Raw genomic sequence first — 15808 nt, 5'->3', positions numbered from 1 at the left:
CCCTTCCTACAGGTTAATCATTCCGAATACAACATTTCCCCCTTTTCCTTTACGTGGTATGCACATTTGCGCACAGCTGTTTTTTTTTTGTTTCTTTCTTTCCTGACCCTGTCCGGGGACGCGAGGGCTGCATCCCCGTTGGTGACGTCGGAGAGGAATAATATTACGGGACATTATATCGCCGCCCGCTTCGATCAAGCTTCCACCGGTCCATCCAACCGGAGCGCCTCCTACTATTAAACGGTCCTTTTGACCCGCAAAAAGAAATATCGGACGCACGTGCCGAAAAAAAAAAAGTATCTGTAGCACTCCATAATGAAGAAGCGTAGAATGTCAAGAATGGCACTGTTCCTCTCCTCCACCCGTACCTACATCGTACTGGAAAGTCAATATCCAGTCAAATGCGACTTGGCGTCGCATAGGAAATGGGGGCCGCAGCCACCGTCAAGGGAGGGCGGGGGCGATATCTTTTATTATAGTAGACCAACACGGGACGGCGCTGCCTTGGTATTGAACATAACCAGTCGGTCCGGGCGGGGGCTGAGCAGGTCGTATGGCAAAACCAAAGATACCAACATCTCGGTATGCAAGGTGTGTCGTTGCAGCACGTGCCTTTGATGACACTGAGGAGCCCCCCCGGGAGCGCCAACTTTTTTTTTGAACTTCTTGATGATATTGTCTGTCACTTGGGAATGCTAGGGGTTGCCACGAGGGACGCCACTGCCAAAGATAGCATCTGCCCTGCTTCCGTGCACGAGGGAACAGAAAAAAAAGGGGTCCTTCTCGTGTCCGACGCGTGTGAAATGAGTTGAAGGTATGCCATGACAACAGCTTTGCCGACCTTTGCGTGTCAATCGTATCGGTAAAGTTGGACGAGTACCTGGTTGTAATATTGCAATCGCGACATCAATGACTAAGTCGTAATTATATTCCAAGAGTCTCAAAGTGACAGATCGCTTCGGCCGATACAGTGGCTGTCTCCAACTAAATCGGGACACCTCTCGTCGATAACCTTTGTGTACTCGGAACTTTAGAGCAAGCCAGAAGCTTACGAAGCAAGAATGCAAGTAAAGGTATACTCGAGCAAGTACAAATAGATACTGTATGTAGGAAATACATCCCGTGAATCAGACCAGGGGGACGGGACGCGACTTGAATCTCATGGAGCCCAACATTCAAGGTTCCCCGCCAGACGCACAGTGACATCAAAGGGGGTCCACAGGTCGGTAGTTTTGTAATTTGAAAAGATGAGGCGGGAAAAGGGGTCCTTTGGTATTAGCCGCTCAGGTGAAAAAGGTCCGACTTAATACAAAGTATGGTAAAGTCACCTGCCAGTAGCCAAAACCATTTATCATTGGTAGCCATATTGGACAATTTAGCGGCGTCCGGAACCACTACGGAAAGTACCGTCCCATCAAACATAGCCCCAAGTACAAGAATAAACTCTATGAATTACCACAGTATATATATCATCGAGTCTGCCTGACACCTGGGTTGCCTGGTATAATGCGTATGCATGTTAGGCGGGTAATTCTTGCCTCGGTCACCCAAAGAGGACTGACTATGTGACAGATAGTAGTAATGACCAATGTCTCAAGGCTCCTGGGGGGATCCGTTCGGCATCAGGCATAGTTTGTCTGACTTCTGGGTGAGAGTGAGGAGGAGAGTGAAGGGGCGTGTATCGAGAATCGAAAACTAACATGACAGTTTTCCTCCCCACCCACATTTCAACTCTCATCTCTTGAGATTGTTGATTCCGCATATTTGCGGTTACTTTTCACCGACCACGAGTCGTCCGCTCGGCTCTTTGCAGATCAGATGATGGGTTCCCGAAGGTTTCAGAATACGCACCCTCCCTCTCCCATCCGGCCGCCGCGACCTGCCGCGTTTTGAAGAGCCAAACCCTACCCTCCACTCGGGGCCACTGGGAGGGAGAACTCACTTCAAGGTCTTGACGCGGGATTATGCTGCATATGGAAGTTTTGCGCGTTTGTTTCGTTACCGCAGCTGGGCGAACTGCCTTGGAATAGAGCCGCTGAACCGAGGCCTTGCCGCCCTGCACAGACTAGGGTTCTCGCGTTTGATCCTCGTGAACCAGGTGACGGCCAGTCCGACCGTGTCGTACCTGGGAGAGGGAATCCCCGCCCGGCGAATCGGTCTATCTTGCGATCTCTCTACCACAAAGGTAATTCCATTCCATGCATCGCACCCATCCATTTTTACCACTCCTGACTTTTTTCTAATGTGTGGAGTCGGCTCAACTGCACAAAGGGACTGACTGATAAGTAGTACTACAAAAAAGAAGTATCCATGTCATTTTCTCTGACGTCATTATTACGTCCGAACTACAACCGTCCTTCTAAAATTTGAGCTGTCCCCATAAATGCTCCGCTAACTGACTTGACGAACGAACCCACGGAAAAAGGAGCGACAACCAATAAGCTACCGTCTTGTCTCCTCTGGTCCAACCACAAAGCAGCGCGGTTTATGCTCCAACAGAGCGGCTCCGCTTCTGCTTTGCCTCGATGGCCTGTCACGCATCCAAATGTTACCTAGGATACTGACTCGTAGGCCGAGATGTCTCTCTGTCGATGAGATGGGCACGCCCTTTTCCCCAAACATGGCCCCTCACCTTGATTTTATCATGAATCTCATTGGAAGAACCGCTAGATATGAATTTGCGGTCGACTACGAGCTGGAGAAAAGCACACTCGTGACGGGCAGGGAGGAAGAGGAGGGAAAGAAAAACAAGAAGAACAGAAAAAGAAAAAAAGAAGAAAAAAACCCCCCCCCATGAGGTAGTGAGCGCAACTCATAGACAATCATCATGGACAAACCATTCCATGCGTAACGGAGTATCAAGGTCTCCCCTAAGACAGTGAGGTAGTTGCCGGGTTGGGCGCTTCTGTAGCATTTCTGGGCGGAAGGTAAAATGAGAAAATACTACGGTAAAAGATAAAATTAGTCCACTGGAAACATGATGCAGAAAGTATACCACAAGCAACCCTCCACCCGTCCGACAATCATTGTTTATAGGCATCGGCCGAAAGAGCCTACTTTTTTGTCATTCTGGTTTAGTAACATAGTAGATAGGGCCAATATACCATTCATCCGGAAAAACTGCTCTTTATCTATTCTCTTTAGCTACAATTTACTACGAGCTTAGGAGCTTAAGCTAGACATTCTAGAATTCGATACTGGGCAGGCATGTTGGGCGACGTTGATCTAGACACATTTGAGCCGAGTCGAAGCAATCAGTGGTATAGCTTGACGAATTTTTTTCTTCTTTCTTATTTTCTTTCTTCCTTCCTGCCACCCTCTCCCAGCCCCTTTCTTCCTGGTTCAGGGCACACCCGCGCGACAACCGCGATCGGCTTTTCATCCGTCGTCTGAGCATCCATCAAAGGACCTCAGAATTGAGTTTTTTTTTTTTTCTGACCAAATGACAAAGCGCGCCCCGGCGGTGCGGGCTTGACACAAACAAGGCAAAATTGACAGCGATCACGGCTGTTGGCGGTGGATGCCAGTGACGTCAGAAAATGGGGGCTCCTATAAACTAAAAGTAATTTTCTTTTCCTTAAACTGATTCAGAACCGCACGCCCCCCCCTTCCGACCGTGCGTCCACTGCGTGTGTTAGCCTACCTTTATTCAGGCACAGCAACGTGGCTAGGGTCCCCTGACAAACTCCGATTTTGTTTCTTTTTTCTTACTCTTTACCAAAGTCCACTGATAAAACTTTGTCATGCTTTTTGCTGTTTTTATTATTGTGGTCTGGTTTTTTATTATTATTTCTTTTTACTTGCCGTTTCGGTTGCCTCATTCTCCAATCCCATCACATGGGTGCCAGCTCCCTAGACAAGGGGCCTTGCGAGCGTTGATACGCGCCGTTGTTGCTTTAGTTCCGATGTGGAGGTGGGGGGTATGCTAAATCTTTCCTGTGGGAACAAGGAGAGACAAAAAAAGACTCTGACGTCGTTATTAAGCTGCGGTCGAGTCATCAAACTCAAAACGGCAAGCAAATATCGGTCAGGTCCCGCCTCGACTACTCAGTAATATGTTTCTTGATGTCGATTATTAGATCAATCAAACCATTTAATTTATTCCATCCGTCTTAGCAAGTTTACATAGTCCCCTACATGGGATGGGGAGGAGGTATTTTCCGGGAGAGAGACACACCACTTACTACTTGTATCGATATAAGGGTCCAGGGCCCTGCGTGTGTAGAAATTCACTTAAACCGTGAACAGCAATGTTGGTGTCGATCAGGTCGTAGGTTTGCGCGTCGGCATCCCTTTTCGAGCTTACAAGGTCGCGATGCGCTCCCCATGTGGCCTTCCCACCACGCAGGTGGTTGCCGAGAACGGTCTAGCTTCTTTGCGCTCCATGATCAATAAGTCGTGGAGTAAATGTGCTCTAAATTTACAGTGGCAACAAGCGAACGCAACTAATTTTCGGCCCTACTGTAACTACTGTAGTATTCGATGTGCAGAATTTTCGGGTGGCAATGAAGGGCTTTTACAAAAAAAAAAAAGGCCCACACAGGTTTATGTTTACAAAAAAAACTAAGTCCTTCACTACGATATAGTACTTGGAACGTAGACAAATGTAGTTGGACACAAGTCTTGTATTAATCTGGGCCACCAGGGTTATCTAGCTTGCCGTCAGCGTGTTTTCCCCAGTAGCAGTGTTGAAGGAATGTTTCTACAAAAGGAAATCCCCTCCAGGTCGGTTAAAAGCACCACTCCACGTTTTACCTAAATGGAACAAACTTGTCTTTTTTGGAGGCCTAGTAACCCAATTGGGAATGGATAGTATCTGTGATGGCTTCCACCCCGACGGAAGCTCGGAAAATAAATGCGTATTTCGGTTATAAAGGCACACAACTCAAACGCATACACGTGTTCCTACCATCGTAATCACTCACCAGTTGAAGATTCCAGCCTTGCAAACTCGAGCTGGTCATCGGCCTGGAGAAAAAGCCAAGGTACTTAGCCTGCATGCGGAATTGCTACGTTGTAGTCTGCAATACCCACAAAGTTCGTCTCCAGATCCTTCTGGTGGCTTTTGTCTACGTTTGGATCGAGGACCGGGCGAGAAGATGGCCGCGTCGGCACGGAAAGTTAAGGTGTCCTTCCACCGGGGCGTGGAAGCGAAAATTGGCTACTGCGCTAACTGGGAAGAAACAATGCCACTGCAGAAAAGTACGGAAAAGAAAATGCAAGGCCCATGTCATTATACTGTCACAACGGGCGGCTTCTTTTGGACTTATGCAACCTGGGGTCTGTGTTATAGGGCATACATCTCAAGGTACCTGGAGGTAAGGGCTTGGATAATAGTGATATCAAGTAAAAGGAGCGCCCTATAGGTACACCAAGACTCACACCCTACTCATATTAGTCTAGTTCGGCGAATTTTGCAATAACAAACTTGGGCCAGGCTGGGAAGGTGGTTTTTTTTTTTTTTCGGCCAATCTTGTAATTAAGCGCATACTTTATTTGGCAGGGCAGCGGTTAAAAAAATGAAAGAAGGTTATATCGCCTTGAAAATACCGAAAACTACTCCGTAGCCTTACCGGTGGTTCAGAAAAGGTTTCTAAAGATGATGGTTGTACACAGAGATCATCAACGCGAGCGCTAGCCGGTTTTTGTTGTTGTTCTTCTGCAGCCCTCAAAAGGAAAGGTGTAGATGCTAGAGGCTAGAGGCAAAAAGAGGTACAACGGACAGGAGGGGGTACTTGTCGCGTCCGGCAAGGAAGGGTGCTGCTGAGAAGTCAATAGTGGAGACCTCATTACATCGTCATCGAGATCTCTCTGTCGCTGCCCATCAGTCAAAAATTCGTTACTCGGTAGTATGGTACAGCACAGGTCCCCCACCAAGCCACAGACAACGCGGCATTTTTATGGCCCGACCACTAATCAATCAGCATTGTCTAAGCATTGTCAGGAATAGACATGAATGATGATGAAATGGGGGATTGAACTCAATCAACAATCCTCCTCATTCATTGCAACCATGAACAAAATAGAGATCAAGTAACAACCTGACTTATGCTGGTTCGGTACGATATGGTACAGTACCTTGTTGTAATAAAATTCGTCCTTTGCACGCGACGATGTAAAAGCCACAGCTTCCGTACAGCGTACCATTTGAAATGCAGCCTTGTCGCAAATACGCCGATCGGGAATGATGCAGGCCGCGAGACAAGAAGGCGGGCTGCTTGACTGTCGTCGGTGCCACGCGGTGCAGATTTGTGTGAGTGGGCGGCAAAGGACTGATTGTTTCTGCGAGCGACCTCTGTGTGGCTGACTGTCTGACAGGCGGGACGGGGCCGGCCCCAGAGATACCTTAGATACATGGAGGCCAAGTACCTCCTCCTCACCTGACCGGATCCTAGTTGCGTGCACCTCGCTTCAAGCATCACTCCCAATCATTTCAGCTCTCTCCCCTCTTCGACTTGCCCTTCCCCTTACAACCATATTGGGTATCCGTCGACCAACCAGCCGGCAGCAATGGCGGCAACTGCTTGACACCCAATGACGGAATGGAGGATACCTACCCACCATGCATGCAGAGGCCTGCTCCTTGTCGCGAGACTGGGGAGCCCCCTGACGGAGAGAAAAATATCGCCAACCCCCCACAAGTTGACTTGGTGCTTTGGTTTTGCACAACGGCAAATCAAACGACTTACAAAGTGATATTGGACATACTGTACAGTATTCTTCACCTTGGAAAATACCGTAGACCGCGGTGCTCTCCGAACCATGAACGATTGATTGTTTCCCAAGGTACTTTAAAGTAAGGTAAGGTGATTAATCAATCTGTCGGTTCCTCTTTTTTTCTTTGGTCGAAGTGGCACATCGTCCGTGGCGGTGGCAGTTCGGGGCGACGAGGCCTGAGGGGATCTTTTTGCCAAGCAGAAGCGTCATTGGCATCAAATCTCCCTTGCATGCGGGGCGCCGCTCCTCTTTGGCTCTGCCACAGCAAAACACTCACTCAGTGCGAGTGCCCACCGCGTCTTACCCACAGGCCGAAAATGGTTTGATGTATCGGTACGAAGTACAACCCGGCCACTGTCTCCTCATCACGCCCCCCCGTCTCCTCACTAGGCGCACCTCCCCCCCGCCCATGCTGATGAAAAATATAGGCTTACACCCCTTGGCCACCCCGTTGCTCTCACTCCTACTCTGGGCCGGTTGCGATCTAATAGCTCTCGCAAATGCATACCTTGTCGTTCTTCTCTTAAAACCCTCTCCACCATATATGTAAATGTACCCACAGCTTGTTCCGTTTTATCTAAGGTCTTATTATGTACAAATCGCACGCCCTCGCGTCCTCAGTTTGTTCCCTCGTTGCGATTCTCCTGTGTTTATTTGATCCTGCTCGCCCTCGGCTCTTATCTCCTTGACCTCTTCATCACACCCACCGATTCTGGACTCAGAAGTCAGTCAGAAAAGCAAAGCAAGCCAGCAAAGCCAACTGGGAAAAAGGCGCCACAGGCTTCGGTCGTGAGTTGATGCTTATAATCTTGGGGCCCGTCTCTCGTTGCCACATGACCTACCACGCCCAATAAGTAATATCTCTTGCCGGACCACATTCGCTACCTTAACCGCTATTCATCGCCCGACCGCTCGCTGTCTCGAATCGAAAATAATCGAATCCGCCATCGTCATCTGCACCCATATCCACCAACAAAACAACAATAACAGCAACGACGCGGCCTGCATCGCTCCACAACTCTTACCAGCTTACCTCGTAATTTACTACTACTCTGCAGCACAACTGGAGGCTTTCCCCGCAGCAACACTGCTGCCTGCGCCACAAATTTACACCAACGGCTCGACTCACGCTATTTTGCAAGCTCAGCTTTCTCTGTTACAACTGGGAAGGCAATACAAACTAGCGCGCCGACTTTTCTTCTTCTTTTTTTGACGTGAAGGAGAAGAGGGACTCAGGGGAACTCTCTCAACGAAAGAGAGGACGCTTACCTTCCAACGCTGATTGTTCTTACGCGACAGCTGTCCTCGGACAGCGCAAGTTGAATATCCGTCCTCATGTTTCGCCAACGGTATGTGCAGTCAACCCTCGGACCCTGATGCTCGGTCGACTTTGAGCTTGTGGCTTTCTTCGGGCTGCGCCGGTGATGTGGCCAGGCCCTTTGCGATCGCATGCGCAAAATTACTTAGAAAATATTTCGATCGATCATCTGGAATTATCCGATCTACTCTACGCTCTCTATCTGTTCATTTCTAACTCATCTTGCCATCTCAACAGAACGAGCGCGGCGAAGCCGGGGGACGAGCTCCTGGCTACCTTTAGGGAACAGTTTCCGCATCTTTCAAGTACTGGTGAACCGAGCGCATCGTCGGCTGTTGCCGTTACCAACATTGCGGCCCCAGCCCACCCAGGCGCTCTTGTTGCTCCTCAAGACAGGCAAGTTTGACTTTCTGTGTCTCTTCTCCCCGTCGCCCCTAATCATCCCGTTCTAAGCTATCCACGTGCGTGTGGGCGCGTGGAGTGGGTACGACTCAACTGTTGATGGTCACCCGGGAGCACAAATTATGGAATTCGGCAGCCATAGCCCCGATTTAGTGCGCTTTGGGACTTTCAGCTGCCCCCCAGAGCGCGGGGTATTACTTTGCGCGCCGTCGGCTCTGTCAGGTTGCAGAGATCGCGCCGGCTGCCGTGATGTAGAACTCTCTCGGAGCGCATGCGCCTGTTCCACAAAAAATCCCTTATTTTTTTTTTCCTTTATCGAAGTATAACGCCGGCGAATAGGATCCTGCTTCGGACGACTAACACCAAATAACTGCAGATCACAAGCTATAAGCCATGAAGCCTTCCGGGACCAGGACCCAACGCCTAGAGCGTCGGGCAACGAGCTCTTCAAATTTACTCCCTCTTTGATGGACCCGAATTCGTTCTCCTTTGCCAATTTCGCAAATGCGCCCCCGGGTTACTACACCCCAACACCAGGGGGGACAAACACACTCTACCACCCTCAAGCTGGCGACTTGCACACGCCATCACTTGGTCTTGGCATGGGCATAGGCACTCCCTTGTCGATGCCAACAACTGAAGCGGCTCATATGCACTCTACTACTGCCATGATAGACATGGGCGGCTACCACCATGGAATTCATCCACCTCACCCGCAACAACATCAGTTCCACCCGCAAGCTCAGTTCCATCATCCGTTTATCCAGCCACCACAGCCACAACAATCGTTTGCGCCATCCACATTTGTCCATCAAGATACCGGTTATGAAACAATGGACCAGGACGGCTCTCCTATGGAGTCAGATGCCGCCGAGGACAGGATGGTTGCCATCGACTCTACTTTCCCTCCGCAGGGTGGAATGGTTGGATTCCAACCAAGACAGTTTATGCCTTTGAACGTTGGGCTTCCCGCATCTGCCGAGAAGTTCCGTTTTCACTCAACCCTGAACGCACCCACGGCCATGATCAAACATGCAGATGAGATTCCCGTGACTTATCTCAACAAAGGCCAAGCCTATTCCCTTTCAATCGTCGACACCACACCCACAATACCAATCCAACCGGGCACGCGCTTCCGAACTTTTGTACGCGTTTCATTTGAGGATGAGCAACAGAGGCAAAAACCCGGTGTCTGCTGGAGTTTATGGAAGGAGGGCAGGGGCACCAATGAGGCCCATCAAAGAGGGGGCAAGCTCCAAGCTGTGGAGTATGTCGAGGCTGGGCAACCTGCTGAAGGCGACGACAAGAGGACACGGATCGAGCTCGAAACGTCGTCATTCGATGGATTCTCGGTCATCTGGACTCCCGGTATTCATGGGGCTGCAGAATGCACAATCGCAGTTCGTTTCAACTTCCTCTCAACTGACTTCAGTCACTCAAAGGGAGTCAAGGGTATTCCAGTAAGGCTCTGCGCCAAGACCAGCGCACTACCTTTCGACAACTCCCAGGCCAGCCCTGACCCCGCAGCAACTGAGATCTGCTACTGCAAGGTGAAGCTATTCCGCGACCATGGAGCCGAGCGAAAGCTGGCAAATGATGTACAGCACGTGAAGAAAACGATCGATAAGCTCAAGCAGCAAATCACTCAAGCTGAGAGCGGTATGAAGGATTTCAACAAGCGCAAAAGATCCTCGGGTGCACACAACAGGGGCCAAGATGCTCAACGCCCTGGAAAAGTACAAAAGCATAAGCGCACTTGGTCAATGTCGTCAACAAGCTCTGCTGGTGCGCAAAGGCCGCCGCTCGAGGAGGACCTTCACTTCAAACTTCAGACGCTCCAGGACATGTTCACCAGCACTCGACCTGTCAGCATTCTTTACCTTCGTGGTGAGGATTTGGATGACCCGGATCTTCATCCAGTGGCATTGCCAGGGGATTCTTTGGAACTGGCCAAGGCAGAATCGCGAGAAGGATCGGCCTGGCAAGCTAGGGGAAGCGGGCGCAGCTCCGTAGCTGGTTCCTCTCTCGTGTCACCGTCCCCAAGCTCGCTTTCGCTACAGTCCCAAGCATCAGTCGCCAACGCACAGTGGCAGGATTTTGATGAGACGGCTCCAGCTGCACGTCAAGGTTCGGACCAGCCTGTCAAGGTTAATAAGACGGACGATACCGGCAGCCTAACCGGCTGGATTGAAGCGCTTGGTGTTGATGCATCGTACAAGCCTCCCCCAGAGCGTAGCACGAAGCCTGTGGCATGTTTCTATATCCTACGCCGAAACCCTGGTAACCCCGATGCCAAGGAATTTCACCGTGCCATTTACCTTATGCAACGCAACCTCAAGGAGTTCGTGTCTCGTGTAGCTGCAAAATGGGGCATCGAGTCAACGAGCGTTGTGCGGGTAGTGCATGCCCTCGACAGAGGACTAGAAGTGGAAATGGACGACGACGTCATTTCCGAACTTCCCGAAGGCCAAGACATGATCTTGGAAATAACCGATCTCGCCAACGTAACATCGGTAAAGAGAGAATGGGAGATGTCGGTGGACGACCACAGCGACAACGACGCCGTCTCAACACGCACGGCTACCAAGAGTGGCTATGAGTTCCGGCTTACATTTTGAGACGCTTCTCCTGTGATTCTCCCATGAGAATCTCGCAGAGCATATGAACAGATCAACTACCTTTCCGTACACGAAACCTTTAGACTTGGAACTTTTTTCATGACACGAGTTCGTGTCATGGCCCTGATTCAGCTGATGAGCACACGATCAAAACACGACATGGAGGGTGGCGTCTTTGCGATTTGGCGTTCCAATTCTGTTCTCGAGATACCATGTCCCTGGACGGGCAGCTATTTTGCTTGTTATTCTTTTTTTTTCTTCACTTTCAGCGCTAATCGCACAACCTGGCGTCATGTCACGAGTGTGTTCTTTTTTATTTATCTTTTTTTCTTCTTTTTAGATCGGGTACGTTTTGTCTGCAGGCTACACAAGCCATTCACTTTGGCCATACATGTCGAATTGTTTAGGGAAAACATGGCGGATCGAGAAGGTCCCTAGCTGGGTTAGACATTCATATTTTGGTGAAGAGTCACTTGAGGATTATTGTTTGATATATTACACCTGACAAAGTAGCATCATGGTCGCATTTCAACTTTCTGATGCAGCTTTATAATCCTCTAGTACAGTTTTGTTTACTTTGTCACCTGTATTGTTTCTTTCATGAAACACTAGAGCATTTTGTTCGATTCTTTGGAGGTTAAACTCGTCGAAATAAAGGGTCATTCGACTATCTACATATTTTTTTTTATATATATTCTTCAAACTTGTTTACTCGCATATATTCTTCACAAAATCCCCTCTTGATTTCTTTTTATTAGCCCTTGTATCAAAAATGTGACTGGCGCAACGCTCCACTAAACATTTGTTTCGGGGGCGTAAATATAAAACAAAAATTTCACACCCTCTAGGCTCAGGCAACGATCTCAATGAACCGGGGGCAAGGAAGAAAACAAAAAGACGTTTCACTGAAACATCAAATTACAGAAAAAAAACCCCCTCCCTCCACTAGACTAGAATTTCGGTAATTGTTTCGTGACTCCAATTTTTTTTTGATTGGTAAATCATCGAAGGTTTGCGAAAAAGGGTAATCCCGACGAGGGTGAAAACGGAATTGAGAAGGATTATACAAAAACGGGGTGGAAGAGGGTTAGGCAAACTAAACACAAAACACAAAATTAAGGATGATGGTTGTGTGACAACCCATCCAGCCATCGGGACTGGGGGCTTGGAAGAGACTTTTTTTTGGTGGTGGTTGTTGTTGTTCTCACTGCCTTGTCGTTCAGTAATCTCCTTTTGAGATGGCAAGGTAGAAATCGTGGAACGGGAACCGCGGTGTGGCTCATTTGCGCCTCTCTCCCCCCAAGACGCGCAGAAACTCGACACATCACATCCATCATGTGTATACGCCACGTCGTCATCTTGATGTTTCTCCCCCACGACGTTCCTACATACCGATGTTATCCAATATGCGAAAAATCGGCATGGTATGCAAGGTAAAGTTGGGTACCAATGTTTGGGGGGTGGCCAGATTTCATGACCGCTACATACGTGTACAATGGCATAGACCGTTTTTGTGTGAGCCATTCAATGGATTCTTGGCTGGGGGTTTACAATAATAACGCATTCGGTCTAGAGTGGTATATGTTTTGGCTTGGCGGGGTTTGTCACCACCAATTATGATATGCCGCACACCGAATTCCGCAACACCCTTCTTTCCTGTCCCAACCATCAGTGCCAACACATACAATACTTGCAAATAGAAAAGAGTACATGATACTCTGCTTAGCAGAAAATGACGATGAATGTCATTTTATATCGAAAAACAACATACAAAGGTGTGTGCCCCTACGTCAAGCCGCATTCACATCATCCATAGCCACAGGGGTTTGAAGCCAGTCAGCGGCTGCACCCGGAGCATTTTGGCCGGATTTTTGGATGACAACCTTGACAGGAAACCCCCCAGGAAATTCAGAGCTGTACAGTAGGTAAAGTAGGTAAGGTAGGTATTTGGCATGTATGTACCTGGATTAGTTGACTACCAATAGTGCCAGGCCAAGGGTTGCCAAGCCCAAGCAGAGACATTTACGTCGTGTACTGGGTTTGACAACGAAGACTTTTGGTGTCTTGGCAGAGCCGTAAACTCTTCATGTACCGCATGGCAAATGAGATCCGGAACCCAAGGCATTTTTTTTGGTGACTTGAGCCGTCATCCGGACGTGGGGAGAGCGGGGGGAGAGTAAAAGGATCAAAAGGACAGCGCGTGCCCAAAAGATGGGAATCTCTGGTTCGTCATCGGCTGTTGTTATTAGATTTGTTTATTTTACCATTTAACTGCGACAATGACCGGGATCCCGGTGCCCAAAGAAAACGGCCAGCGTCAGAGTGAGGTTGAAGGACATGCGACACATGTCCGCCCATTGGTGGTTTGATGTGGTAGGTGTCAAGGTGTCCAGTAACTACATTGTGACTTCCACCGGTAACCGACCAGGCCTACCATATGTAGGTAAAGGTCGGAAATTACAGGGAATGGCGGCCGAGCTCCTTCCCGCCAGGCAGTAATAAGGTTGGGATGACAGTTGCGCATATTTCTGTAGATGGCAGGTGGTGCGGGTGCAGCAAGCAATTGAAGCTTTTGCAGCATGGGTGGGGCTCGTTACATCAGTTCAGTTCAATTGCTCTCATTGCTGTTTTATTTCCCCATAGAGAGTAATTACCCAGTAAAACAAAAGTGTTTCCTTGAGGGGGAAAAAGTCTTTCTCCTACTAAAGCCACACCAACAGAACATCTGCAAGTCAAGCCCAGCCTCACGCATCGGACATCATGTGGCGAATGCCATTGCGCGGCCTTTTCCCCCCTGCATCACCGTCCAGACCACGCCAACCCTCTTCCCGATCAAATCAAATCAATCAATCATCCTTTTACCAGTGCTCTTCACTGGCAATCGTCTTTTTCTCTTCGGCGAGTCCCGAAAAGTCCGACCTCTTTTTACGGCGGTCAATGGGCATGGTATGGTATGGTATGGTATGCAATGCCATCCACGCCCTCCAAACACGGCTGCCTGCTGTAATCCTCGCTGCAGATGGCATAGTCGCACACTGAAGCAGGTTATTGTGGTAGCAGCACAAGCCTTCGCTCAGTTTCCCCAAGGGTTGTGGCTGTGATGGGTGAACAAAGCTGTACCATTCAAACTGCATACACACACAGAAGGTGTGTGTAATCGTTGCCGCTTATTCATTTATCCTGGCTCTCATCAAGTGGTGACAGACACATTCATTTCATGGGCCAGCAGGCTTGTTTTTGAAAAGCCTTGAAGCTTCTACTGGTGCCACTGATCGTTTGACCACTTGAAAAAAAAAAAGGCCAAATCACACCGGTTAATCCCCAGTGTTGCTGCTGCTGGAAATTTTATAACCGAAGGCTGCAACCCCAGGCTATGCTTTTTCAGCGGGAAATGAGTATGGCGTGGTTTGCTCCCGATGCGGAAACGCGGCCAAATCCCCCCTTGCATTATTACCGCAAAAATGCAAGCTATTTGTTGCCAATTTCTCTGGTTTCCATCGGTTTATAGGGGTGCGGGTTTAGACGAAAGAAGAGGGCGGCAAAGTCGGCTTCACGGCTTCCAAAGAGCCCGGCAGCCCGACCGGCTAGCCGGATGGATGAGGAGGAGCTCGTAAAGTCGGTCATTAGTGTGGCCAGGGCTCTTTTGCTCAGCGCGAGTGTACTTTGTTCATTCAATCTGGACGCGTGCATATCTGTCATCGGGTGATGGCAGGTGAAAAGCCGCCAAGAAGAAGACAGTGTTGATGGAGGTGCAAGTGATCTCTTGGTGTTTGGAAATCCTGTCAGTTGATTCGTCGCTGGTTCTGCATTTGCGACCCCCTGAATATTGTTTTCTCTCGTTCTTTTAAGCAACCATATCAACATGTGGCTGCTCAAGTGAGAAGTCGGTGCTACAAATTGAGGCTTGGGATTAGTTTTGTGGCTGCATGTGACAGCAAAGCTGTGCGACAGTCCTTCTTGTTTTCTGTCTATTTCGCGCAAGAATAATACCCAGAACCTTGTTCATTGCAATTTCCAGAGTATAACGGTGAGAGAAGAACACCGTTTTCAGATGTCTATTTTGGGATTCATAACCATCAACTTTTGCCAAGAAACGTCACGTTTTTCTTCACATTGGCATGGCTGACGTTTACAGACACCACACAGCACAGAGAACCATAACCAAAGTCTGGGCAACCGCGTGGACAATGCACATGTTCTTGCATCATTTCTGCTGCACTTTAGACAAAAGGGCTGCGGTTCCACAGGGGTGTGAGATTTCCCGCCGCGCATCCGAAACTAGCCAGCAGACAGACAGGAGTGAGGTGAGGAACAGAGGGAGGTACCGGTACTTGGGCCCTGATGGTGGGATTGGCTGTGTTTATGGATCTCTTATTCAGCATTTTGAGAGAGCTCTGGGCTTCACTCGCCACAATTTAGACGGAATGCACAGCCATCCCGTTGGTTTCCCCGTTGCGACAAGGTTGTGGGAAGAGAAATGGGGGAGAGGCCGATGGGTGTGTGCATGGTGTGAGGAGAGAGGGGAGTGGGCAAGTCCAAAGGGAAAGAAGAAGGATCGCCCTCGAGCAATGTCACCGCGCACCCGCATCTCCCGCCGTGCCGGACCAGTCTCATTGGATCTTCAGGTTCCCAGCTGGGCTTCCCGATGTGGTGCAAACGGCGCCGATCACTTGTAGGGTCTCTCTCCTCTCTTCTTTCTTTGGCCCACCGAGGTACTCCTCTGTTTACTTGAAATCAATGCTGGCCTAGAATT

The 15808-nt window shown here is 49.2% G+C and overlaps 5 protein-coding genes across 5 annotated transcripts; 1 reads left to right on the top strand and 4 right to left on the bottom strand.

Moving 5' to 3' along the window:
• Nucleotides 1–1727: 1727 nt before the first annotated feature.
• PgNI_08430 (uncharacterized protein) lies at nt 1728–2217 on the bottom strand (the record flags this gene model as incomplete). The annotated part of the gene is made up of 3 exons (XM_031128427.1): nt 1728–1805; nt 1943–1967; nt 2003–2217. 3 exons carry the CDS (start codon nt 2215–2217, stop codon nt 1728–1730), a joined length of 318 nt encoding a protein of 105 aa, XP_030978754.1.
• Nucleotides 2218–4917: 2700 nt separating this feature from the next.
• Nucleotides 4918–5393, bottom strand: PgNI_08429 (uncharacterized protein; the record flags this gene model as incomplete). Its single annotated transcript, XM_031128426.1, has 3 exons — nt 4918–4988; nt 5035–5161; nt 5385–5393. The coding sequence occupies 3 exons, from the start codon at nt 5391–5393 to the stop codon at nt 4918–4920; spliced, it is 207 nt and encodes a 68-aa protein (XP_030978633.1).
• A 636-nt stretch (nt 5394–6029) lies between these two features.
• PgNI_08428 (uncharacterized protein) lies at nt 6030–6419 on the bottom strand (the record flags this gene model as incomplete). The annotated part of the gene is made up of 2 exons (XM_031128425.1): nt 6030–6051; nt 6145–6419. 2 exons carry the CDS (start codon nt 6417–6419, stop codon nt 6030–6032), a joined length of 297 nt encoding a protein of 98 aa, XP_030979133.1.
• Nucleotides 6420–6467: 48 nt separating this feature from the next.
• PgNI_08427 (uncharacterized protein) lies at nt 6468–7223 on the bottom strand (the record flags this gene model as incomplete). Its single annotated transcript, XM_031128424.1, has 3 exons — nt 6468–6653; nt 7022–7129; nt 7152–7223. The coding sequence occupies 3 exons, from the start codon at nt 7221–7223 to the stop codon at nt 6468–6470; spliced, it is 366 nt and encodes a 121-aa protein (XP_030979320.1).
• An 829-nt stretch (nt 7224–8052) lies between these two features.
• On the top strand, nt 8053–11055 carry PgNI_08426 (uncharacterized protein; the record flags this gene model as incomplete). The annotated part of the gene is made up of 4 exons (XM_031128423.1): nt 8053–8066; nt 8273–8435; nt 8591–8688; nt 8814–11055. The coding sequence occupies 4 exons, from the start codon at nt 8053–8055 to the stop codon at nt 11053–11055; spliced, it is 2517 nt and encodes an 838-aa protein (XP_030979321.1).
• Between the last annotated feature and the right edge of the window lie 4753 nt (nt 11056–15808).

Source organism: Pyricularia grisea (assembly GCF_004355905.1).
Source record: "Pyricularia grisea strain NI907 chromosome V map unlocalized Pyricularia_grisea_NI907_Scaffold_6, whole genome shotgun sequence".
Classification (NCBI taxonomy): domain Eukaryota; kingdom Fungi; phylum Ascomycota; class Sordariomycetes; order Magnaporthales; family Pyriculariaceae; genus Pyricularia; species Pyricularia grisea.
This window is presented reverse-complemented; position numbering and strand designations above follow the sequence as displayed.